Below are 11,243 nucleotides of genomic sequence, written 5' to 3' on the forward strand. Positions count from 1 at the left end.
TAGCTGGGAAAACATTTTTAATTAATGATTTAATCACTGAGCACAGCCTTGATTTTATGTTTTTAACTGAAACTTGGTTGGACCAAAGTAACAATGGAGCTGTTCTCATCGAGACAACCCCTCCTAACTACAGTTTTATCAGTGAGGCCAGGGTGAGCAGGAGAGGAGGAGGGGTTGCTGTCTTATTAATGAATCATTTCAATGTAAGCAGCTATCTCCTGGAAGTTTTCAGGCTTTTGAATATGTGGCTTTACAGCTGAAGGCCCCATCCATTGAATTGTGCTATACAAAAAAACTTGCCTTGCCTTTATAAAAAGAAGGCTTGTAGGAACATTTGAGGTTGTTCTTCTCGGTCTTCTGGGGATGAGCAAAACATTGTATTTCAAGGTTCATCGGTGGACCCAAAAATTGGTTTTAGATTTTTTGTACATTTTAGGTTATAAATTCAAGAAGACTTGAATTTCCTTTTTTTTTCTTCTGGATTACAACTTTCAAGGATGTCTACTGTGGTCCTGTGGATTATAACTTCAAGAAGATCTGGATTTTTACCTTATTCCCAGGGGACTGAATTTCCAAAGGGAGCTACTTTCCTATTAGATGATATTAAAATGGATGAGAGATAAGGGCATCATGGCCAAGGCTAGGGATGGGTATCGAGGTTCCCAGGAGTCCGATTCCTTGGAATCTTTACTCGCATTGAAGTGCTTTATTCTTATCAATTCCCATTTCTAGCCAATGCAAACCCATTCTCTCTTCAACAGCTCTCCTTTCCAGATTAGTATTAGAAATGAGCATTAACTCAGGTTAGATTAATTGGAAAAGTATAATTAAATATGATTTGATTATGTGATCATTATTTTTTGGTTGTGCTTTTGCTTTGCTTCTGCTAAATTGCTTTAATAAAATATCCCACATTAAAATAGTCTAAATTGTGGACATTTCTTTTTTAAGCCTTTGTGAAATAGTAGTGGTAAAAACCTGTTTATTTTTGTAACATTTACAGTGTTCTTAAAGGTTACTGTAACCTTACAAATAACAAATCCTTGAGGACTACTGAAGGATTTTTCAGCCCACTCCAATAAATAAATTGCTGATAAATAAATTTGCGGGTCACTTAAAGTTTTCTGCAAAACATTTAGACAAGCCAATGATCTACTGGGTGAACATAGTCTTGTCAAATGAGACCAAAATTAAACTCTCTTGATCTCACTGCACACATTGTGGAGGAGGAGGAGAAATGGCACCTCAAAAACACCATACCAACCAAGTTTGGAGGTGGAAACACTATGTTGGGGATTGTTTTTTGTAGCATGTGGTCATGCTCAAACTTGGCAGACTTCATATAACTAAAGGGAGGATAAATGGAGTGATGTACCAAGACATCCCTGACCTGTTGCCATCAGCCATGATGCACCATGTAAAACAAGGGTAGACAATGCAAGACAATTCCCAAACACACAGAAAGAAAATTCTCAATTGGAGAAAGAAAATGCATCTTGTGAAATGGCCCCGCCTTGAATCCATTTATAAATCTTTGGAAAGAACTAAAAATCCAAGTTCACACTCTGAAACCTTTAAGATTTGAAGACAGTTTGCGTGAAAAAATGGATCAAAGATCACACCCAAGCAATGCAAGCAGCTAGTTGTACTAAGTATTATATAAATTTCAGTAAGCATGCTCAATACTTATTCCCTGTATCATTCTGTATTATTACACATTATTATTTGAATTGAATCCAGGAAATTATAAATCCTTCAAGATTGTCATTTCATAAATGAAACTAAAATTAATCTACTTGAACATCGTAGTTATTAAGACCAGTACAGTGTGTCATAAAGTAAGTGCGAAAGTGAAGGTCAGAGATTTTACACAAAGTCATTTTATGGGCTCAAACTCTGCAAATATTCAAGTTTCTGAAGATTTTATTTTTATTTTATTTTTTTTAAGTTAAACTGAGAGTTGTTTTTTCACTGAAACTGATTATTTGGCCTCAAGGTGGAGAAACTGTTTAATCCATGAGTTATTTGGACATGTGGGCAATGTAAAGATACACCCACCAAAAACACTGAAGGTGATATATTCTAGTGATTCATCTGTATTACTATGTAATATCTGGTGACCAGTTTTTTTTATGGATATGACGCTAAATACATGAAACGTGATTATTTGGAGTATCTGTGGAAGATAATTATCCATTCCAAATGAAGCAATGAAGATACAATATTTTGGACGATAGGTTTTTCTACTACAGTAGCTTGGTAAAAAAGCAAGAATACAATAACATTCAAATTAACTGTATTTATATATAGCACCAAATCACAGCAACAGTTGCCTCAAGGGGCTTTTTATTGTAATGTAAAAACCCTACAATAATAACTACACAAATAAATTAATAGAACACAAAAATATTTGTGAGGGTGAATTTCAATTAATTATGTTTCCATTAAAGTTAAGGCATCCAACTCTGATTGTGGATTAGAAAGTGCAGCTTTAAACAAAGATCCACACTCTACATGGGGTCTTTCTTATGGAATGCCACAGCCTGTCTCTGATAAAAATGAGGCTTGTTCTTTCTTTGATTCCACTGACACATTAAAATATCTCTAAAGGTTGTCCTGAAGGTCTTGTTGCATAAGGCATAGCACATGGGGTTGACTGTGCTGTTAACATAACACAACCAGTAGCCCAGAGCCCAGAGAGTTTCAGGGATACAGTCCTGACAAAAAGTATTGACCAAAACCATGATATTATATGGTAACCATGTTGTAATGAAGGCAAACAGAATGGCGCTAAGTGTCCTTGCAGCTTTTTTCTCATTTGCCTTTTTTTCGTTCTTGCGCTTGCTGATCTCCGTCTTGGCCTTGGAGGCAAAGCGTTTGGCCACTGCAGCGTCTTTCATGGTGATAGCTGTAGGTGACAGGTCAGCAGAACAGGAGGTTGCTGCATTTGATCCTCTTGGACTTATGTTTGTAGACAGGGGATATTTTTCCTTGTTTTCCTTCCCCTTTCTAGACTTCTTACCATCTATATAGATATATTAAACATCAAAAGGGACATGTAATGAACATTAAACATCATGTAGTAGGGTATTTATTAATATATTATGAAAACAAAGACCACTAAATAGGTCTATGTCCAACCTTTTGAAGATCTTGCATCGACTTCTGCCTCTGAACCTGACTGGTCTTCTGAATCCCAGGCCTCGTTATTGTTAAAGCTGTCACAGCTACTCTGTTCTGCTGGTGGTGATGTGGCATTTAATCTCTTGGATGCATGGTGAACTGGCAGAAGAGATGAAATCTCAAAGCAGAACATGTTGCATTTCCCTCTACTTTCTACGCCCCCTGGTAGGCTTGCGTTGTTCTTCTCAGAAGACAAATGATTTAGTCCATAGCTGCTGTAGTTTTGGGACCTCACCTGGTGCAGCATAGCTGCTGAGATATTCTGGTTGTTGGGTGTACTTTCTCCACCTTTTTTTCCACTACTACCCCTTTCATGTGGAGCTTGATTTGGGTTGTTCCCTGACCCAGATCCCTTGAGACCCTGTACATCTTTAGCTCGCTTCTCTGTCTCCTGATAGATCTTCCAGAACAGGATTGCCATAATAGTTACTGGCAAGTAGAAGGCAGCAATAGCTGTACAAAATGTAATTATAGGCTCAGACAAGAACTGAATGTAGCACTCGTTTGGCTGTACTGTCCGCTCACCCACGATGTACTGCCAGAACAGAATGGCTGGGGCCCACAGAATAAAAGAGATAGACCAGGCTAATCCAATCATGGTCATGGCCCGCTTGGTTGTTCGCTTGGCCCGGTAAGTCAGTGGTCTGGTCACAGAAAAATACCTAAGAGGATACAAAAAGAAGGCAGGCAACTATTTGAAGCTGTTCAGAGTCAAAAGAATTAGATATTTTCAAACCCATGACGCTCATGAAAGCTTTGTCATGGCTATGGATACATTTCAATCATAAAGCATGGAAATGTTTGCGATTCCAATACATGTTTTATGTATTTATTTTTAAATCATTAAAATTTATACATCAAAATACATGACCGTAGATAGTAGGGGTGCAACGATACACAAAATTCACGGTTCGGTTCGATACTTTGGTGTCACGGTTCGATATTTTTTCAATACAAAAAAAATTGTTCATGCCTTTTTAATTTGTCATTTATTAAATTAAAAATATATATTTTAACTCAAAAGTACAGTTTTTAAATTTAATGTTCCTGAAACAACAAAGGGATAAAAAAAATAAATCTATCTGATGGAGAAATCACTCATCTTTGGAAAAGAGTTTATTACAGAGAAATGTCTCTTTCCAAAATAAAAGCTATACTATACGCTTCTTCTGGGCTATATTCTCAGCAGCATATTAAACATATCAGGTCAATCATGTGCTAACAGCTGTCTAAATGACTCGGCTAAAGTTTGTAGCCATGCTGCTTGTTGTTTTTGTCTTTGCACTAGGATGATGTCGGAGTAAATGTGCAGTCATATTCGTTGTGTTCCCACTAGTGCTGTCAGCCTTAATCTGAAATGACGTTAACGCCACAACACAGCAAATCTCCGTTAACGAGTTACCGCGGATCGCCCCGTGCCTGGGGCTGGACGGCCAACACGTTAACGAGCTAACTGTGCTAACAAACTAGCTCCCACCCATGTAATTGAGCATTGCGTGGCACATCCGACACATTGTTTCACTTTTGTCCATGATGCGCTTACCTTCAGGGTCATACATCACATGAAAACCAAAATAGTTCCAAACGGCACATCTGAATGAGGGTGGGGGAGGTTCAATTTGCCATGTTGCAAGGAGAGCTTAGCTTCTGTCTCGCTAGCTTGCCCTGCGCTCAGTGAATCTGCGTTTGACTACTCCGCCTAGGCTGCACTGTCGAGCGCAGATCCACTGAGCGCTCAACACAGACAGCACCGTCAGAAGGAAAGTTGATAAAATAAATTAAAAATGTTGTATTGTTCGACACATATGCGTACCGAACCGAAAGCACCCGAACAGTTCAATATCGATACGAGTATCGTTGCACCCCTGGTAGATAGATTTACTTTACTGAATTTTTTTTTTTAAATTCAACTTACCTGTCAAAGCTGATGACTAGCAGATTCATGACAGAGGCATTACTGGCCACATAGTCTATCGCAAGCCACAGGTCACAAACAACTGGTCCCAGGGCCCACTGGTCCATGATGATGTAGGTGGTATACAGATTCATAGACAGCGTTCCAATGGTCAGGTCAGCAAAGGCTAGGCTCAGAAGATAGTAATTGTTCACTGTCTTCAGTGCCTTATTTACCTTGAACGACACCAACACTAGGATGTTGCCAACAATAGTGACAAGAGAAAGTGATCCAGTGAGGAGGACAATTATGATGACCTGAAGGTGAAGACGTAGGCAAAAATCAAAAACGAACTGCTTCCTTAAACTCAACAGCCATTGTGCAGTAAATGACCTATTACTCTATATAGTTCCTCCAAACCTATAACACCTTTAGGATAAATGAGGAACATACAGAAAACTATTCACTTGTCAAGCAATGGTTCAAATGACGTGCTTTCACTGCAGATGTCATCCTGCATCACTGTCAGTTTAACATTATATTACATGTGGAACAGTTTTGTTTGGCAATAATATCTCAATCTGAACAAAACAAAAATGTAACCATACTTGTAAAGTTTGCCCCGGAATATCTACTGTACGCAAAACTTTCACAGGAGCCATCAAGCCCCTAGACCCATGAGCTGAATTTTTGGTGGTAGTTAGAGTTCCATGGCTTGGTACTGAAGCAATGGAATTTATACAGTGAAGCCCTAAAACAGATCTAATAAGATCAAAGTTAAAAGTAGAACTGTTGCCACAACAGTTACCTGCCAGATTGTATGCCCTCCTAATGGATTAAACTCATCTGGAGGCAGCATTAATGTTCTGTTATCTGCTGAATTGCCCATACTCTGGTAGGAGCCACCTGAAAATGTGGAGAATATTATTATTGTGAATCAATTTTCTCAACTAATAAAATAACCTAATTTGGAAAAAACAAAGCAATGATTTGAAATTATTGTGCCTACAAATCATATTTCCATTTCAGATTGCCACAATTCTTTTCGCAGCCTTACATTATTATCTCTCTGTCACCAGCCTAAAGTCAAGTGGCTTTCTGTTACATTTTGGTATTTTTTGCTTTTTTAGTTCTTTGACTGTCCTTCGTATGTCTTCTTTTTCCTCCACGCATTGTCCTGCAGGAATATAGGCATAATCTTAAATTCTTTTGTTTTCTTTAATTTCCTATTCCCTGCACGTGTTCTTTCAGATAGAATATCATTTAACATGTACACATATAATTTACACAGCTTTACAGTTGTGCATAGTACCTAAGATAGCAGAGTCAGCTTTGATGATGGTATCTGGCTGGTCTCTCATACCAGGAAATCTGCTGGTAAGGAAGTAGACAGGATCAGAGCTGGAGGTCAGGTTCATTGTGACCATGACACATCTGAAAGAAAAAACAGAATAAATCATTTTAATACATAAAAATGAACGATTAAGGAATTCAGCTGATACTTTTACAAATGACAATGAGGTACCATTTCAGTCAGCCAAGACATGTTACTTTATCCAGACTATCCAGTCCAGCTTGTCAGCATTAGCAAGGTGCAATCATATGATTTACTGATACACCTGATCACTGGTGCAAAGTCACAGACTAATAAATTACTAGCATTCACTCACCAAAGCACATAAATGTCTTGGACTGTTGGTACCTCATAGCAAGCCACAATATTTCTCAAATCAATTAGATTGCTCCAAATATCACAAACCAAACTGAGAGGTCCAGTTCAGTGACTCCAGTTGACTGAGATGAGTAGTGGTGTGCCATACTACACATTCTGATGCTGATACCAAATAAATACAAAGATGGTATTGCCTATACCAATACAGATACAAACATTTCATATCAGCTTATAAAGTCAGCTTAGGGAAGAGTATATATCAATCGCGCTGATATCAGTCTGATACCATTACCATCATTGGTATCGATATTGTCAATGTTTAGATCGATCCACCCACCTACAGAGTGAGTCCTAGCAAGCAGTTTGGAAATAGCTACATGTCAATCACACAGAAAAGTCTGAAAAGTAATTGATTGCCCTATTGTGATTACCTCAGTTTTGGAATCACCCTCAATTTACCTTTAGAGGTACCAGTGTTATTGGCACTTTCATGTTGGCTTCATTTTTCAGCCTTAGAGGTTACGAGGTTACTTGGTTGTTCCCAATTCCTTAAGTCACACCGAACATCATGTAAGGAGGTACAAAGTAACAAAGTAAATAATTATCTAAAGGTCATAAGCATTACAAATATCTTTACAAACTGGTTATTTTGGATAGTTTCTCTCTTCATAAGGACTTTATAATGGTCAGATTCTTTTTAATAACTCATCCATTTAGATACTAGTAAGGTATAAACTTAGAGCGGTGGCTGCTTTGATTGGCTCTTGCACAACGTTTTTCTACTCCTACTTAAATCTAAAAGCAGTTTTGCTAAAAGTCATTCACTAGTTTACACACAATCACAACTGTTTATTCTATATGCACAGCATATGTGTAAGGCATTTTCCCAATCACACATACACATGGATACATTAAGAGTTCAGTTTCTTGCTCAAGTCTGCTTTAATGTGCGGACCGGAGAAGCCCAGTGTGAAACTGTGAAAAGAGCTTCCTAAAAGAAATTCCTGTATTGGAACCATAGCTTTTCTTTCTTTGGTACTGCCTTTGGCACCATCTTGTGGTCATTGTAAATAGCAGTATTGCAAAGGATGTGAGCCTGTAATAATCACTGTGGTTACACATGGGGGTCACTAAGGAGCTTCCTTTTTGCTCAGTGGTTCATAGACCGAGCATCACAGTGCAATAATCCTTTTAATCCTTGCTTAATATGGCTTCATTTCTAAGCTGCTAGCTTTTTGACTATCTTTTGGGACTGAGTACTGTATCTGTGATCATGGTTATTTGCAGACAAATTAAATGTGTCTGTACAGTACTGTTTCTCTAGGCTGCTCATATGTTACAGTTATTGTTATTTTACTTCTGTAATAATACACATACAATTTGCTTTCTTTTATGTTTTACAAATATTTGCATATTTTTCACAATTAAACCCTACCAAATACAACAAACCATCTGTGCCTTAGAGGATGCATTGATAAAGGATATAACAAGTTAGCTATGTAGTTGAAAATACATTACAGTCAAAAACTTGTAATGAGGACAGCATAAATTCAGTCAAGGCTGTTGTGAGACAAGTGAATTGCCTTAGAACTTAAAACGTTTTTATTGTCATTGTACAGTTGAATGCACAGCAAAATTAGGTAGCAAGACTACAAAGGTGTAGAAGTAAAGAAAACAATATACAATAAACTCCCACACTGTGGGAGTTTGTACATGGGCATCATAATAGGATATAATAAATAAGGGTAGAATGGCTATGGTGATTAAGGATAGGGATGGTAATTGCACATCTCCCAAAATATTGCACAGGGAACAGCGGCAAGTCGTTAGCTTCATAGCATAAGTGCCTAAGTCATTTTTTGGTCAAATTGAGATTTTTGCCTAACTTTACTCCCCTACCACTGCTGCATCATCCTGTCCGTCTGCCTATGTCATCACAAAAAAATGACTTAGGCACTTATGCTATGAAGCTAACGAAGTACTTCTTAGTAGATGTATAAGAGGTATAAATTTAAACATGCTTCTTTATGTATGAAAAACATAGTCAGCCATCCTTTGTTCACTGAGTGACTGCAGACATGTAGAACCTGCTACCAATCCAACAAGAGCCCAGTAAAACAGTAAAACAGTTCTCTTAATAGAAGAACAAATTCAAACTCCCCAGCTTACCAGGTAAGATCCTTCATCATGTTTGACCTCTGTCTGTCTGCCACAGCATCCTCTTAACCTGCCTCACTGAAACCTGAACTTATTTTATCAACAGGACACTGTAATGTAAAGTCAGAGTGTAATCTTGCACAGGATCAGTGTGCAATACCTACATACGTTCTCCTGTTCAAATAGTTAAACATCACATTGAATTTTAGTGCTACACGTCCGACATACAATGGTTGACCTAATCCATAAACTATTAAATGGCATCAAACACGGCCACACTGAAAGCCAACTAAACGAAGCTGCTGTTTACGTGAGCAAACACAGTGTGGAGGGTTGGTGGTTTGTAACATCAGTTCTTATTTCATCTTTTCTATAACACAGTTTTAAAAAACTGTGAAAACAGAGTTGTTTACTTATTTTCGATACTCAGTTGAACGTGAAAAGAACAAGTGACATATTAAATGTATGTATTCACATTTACTATACATTTACGTTTAAATCCTGTTGCTTTTCGCAACCCAAATTACATGAAAAAACAACCCCTCTCTTCCAAAGCATTCCTGGCATCCTTTTTAGATTTTGACACTTTTTGCTGCATACAAACTGCGAGTCACCTTGTATATGTTGACTATAAAATTAGAGCAAACCTTCTCTAGATACATTTTGATTGTCCTTAGTATTAAATACGCAAGACAGCACTGCATTTCCACAAAAGCTGACAAACACTGAGAAATCTTTGAACAGTATTATAGCCTCACCATCCATCGCATTGGTGATTCTGGCATAGATTAGCATAGCCTGTAAAGAATAGATGACATTACTAATACAGGCTGTACTAATTAAAGCCAGAAACATCATTTCGTCACAGAAAATCTCTTTGGCTGGTGTTCTTAGAACTGATGATAATCTTGTAGAAGAGAAACATTTTAACCTTTCAGCTGAAGAGTGACTTTTACATAAACAAGTCAACAAAACACACATTAAAATAGAAGAATCAACTAAAACGGTAAGTACTTAATCTTAAAGAAAGTACATGAAAATACTCTGCACATGCAAATCCTTTCCAATAAGTTATGAATGAAATCAAAGACAGTCTCCTTGACTTTACTTTAAAAATTTGCATTTAAAAACAATGAGAAACCTTTCACTAGTTACTTAAGGAATAGTAAATGACTGTATTTATAAAACCCTAACTATTAGACATTGAATTACACATTGAATTGCTCTTACCTACCCACTCTTGTCTCAGTATCTACTGTGATATCCTGATGGGAAACTTAGCTCTACTCATGCAGCGTAGAGTTTTCTTCTGTAGTTCAGTGGGTGAGTGACGGAATCCTCCAGCTCCGCCTTTGACCAAAGCTTTGCTTCTTTCTGCAGGGGAGGTTTTTAGAAGAGTACTTTTACAAGTTAGCGTTAACTAGAAGATGTTGTGAGGGATCTGACCAAGAAACTTTCAGATAATAAAATGACCTTATGAACTAAAAAAGATACAAACTGAGAATTAAATGGAATATATCTTTATGCATGATCAGTCATCCATCCCAAAAAGTTGATTCGGTTCATCTGGAAAATGCTACATACAGATGAACAGAATCAACCAAATTATAGGAAGATAACACTAACTTTTGAAAGGACAAACGCCCCTTTTCCATTAGTACCTATTCACACCAACTAGACACAGCTTGCCACGACATAACAATTTAGAACCACCTTATGTCCGTGGTCATTGTCATAGCAACATATGTGAGCATCCCACATGAACAAAGCAATAAATGTGGGCGTCGAGGCAAGAATATACCTGCTGCTCGGTCTGTGGCTTTTTGTCAGACTTGGAGACCTCTGTGTGGTTTTTTGTAGCAATTTCCCCGTTTTTAAAAATGGCAAACCGTGGCGAGCCGTGCCGAGGAGGTACTAATTGGAAAATGGGCTAAAGATTAGTTTTCTGTTCTCTTTGAGAGGTTGAAACTACTGAAACTGACATAACCTGATATTTGTCCATAACTTTTTAAGCAATTTACTAGAAAAAAAATGTAGTCAAAAGACAAAAAGTACACGACCATCTATTATGGGTATATCTGACTGGTGGTAAGTTGCATTAAACTGTAGATATCTGCAGTATAAAACACAGGACTGGATACACCTTAAAACCAATTATTTAAAACATCAGCAATGTAAAAAAAAACAAATAAAGGAAAAGTAATGTAATATAAAGTAACACAGTGGCTTTGAACCCATGTGTGAAACACTTTTGTCGAAGTGGAAAAAATGACAGGAAGATCTTACTTTGTTCTGTCTCTGTCTCACACACACACACACACACACACACACACACAC

At 37.6% G+C, this 11,243-nt stretch overlaps 1 protein-coding gene across 1 annotated transcript; it reads right to left on the minus strand.

Moving 5' to 3' along the window:
• Positions 1-2,480: 2,480 nt before the first annotated feature.
• Positions 2,481-10,167, minus strand: LOC102211925 (muscarinic acetylcholine receptor M1-like). The gene is made up of 6 exons (XM_005749530.1): positions 10,137-10,167; positions 6,390-6,511; positions 5,886-5,983; positions 5,099-5,394; positions 3,142-3,845; positions 2,481-3,025 (listed from the first exon to the last, which is right to left on the minus strand). Exons 2-6 carry the CDS (start codon positions 6,502-6,504, stop codon positions 2,511-2,513), a joined length of 1,728 nt encoding a protein of 575 aa, XP_005749587.1. The 5' UTR covers positions 6,505-6,511; positions 10,137-10,167; the 3' UTR covers positions 2,481-2,510.
• Between the last annotated feature and the right edge of the window lie 1,076 nt (positions 10,168-11,243).

The sequence above is a fragment of the Pundamilia nyererei genome, unplaced genomic scaffold (genome assembly GCF_000239375.1).
Source record: "Pundamilia nyererei isolate P.nyererei 1_Seehausen unplaced genomic scaffold, PunNye1.0 scaffold00248, whole genome shotgun sequence".
NCBI classification, from domain to species: Eukaryota; Metazoa; Chordata; class Actinopteri; order Cichliformes; family Cichlidae; genus Pundamilia; species Pundamilia nyererei.

What these genes read in the sequence shown, in the direction of transcription:
- LOC102211925 (XM_005749530.1), bottom strand. Translation starts at nt 6,504, where the DNA reads ATGGTCACAATGAACCTGACCTCCAGCTCTGATCCTGTCTACTTCCTT. An exon ending in AGCTGACTCTGCTATCTTAG is followed by an intron (nt 5,984 to 6,389) that starts GTACTATGCACA and finishes CCACATTTTCAG; the next exon opens with GTGGCTCCTACCAGAGTATG. An exon ending in CGATGCAAGATCTTCAAAAG is followed by an intron (nt 3,026 to 3,141) that starts GTTGGACATAGA and finishes ATATCTATATAG; the next exon opens with ATGGTAAGAAGTCTAGAAAG.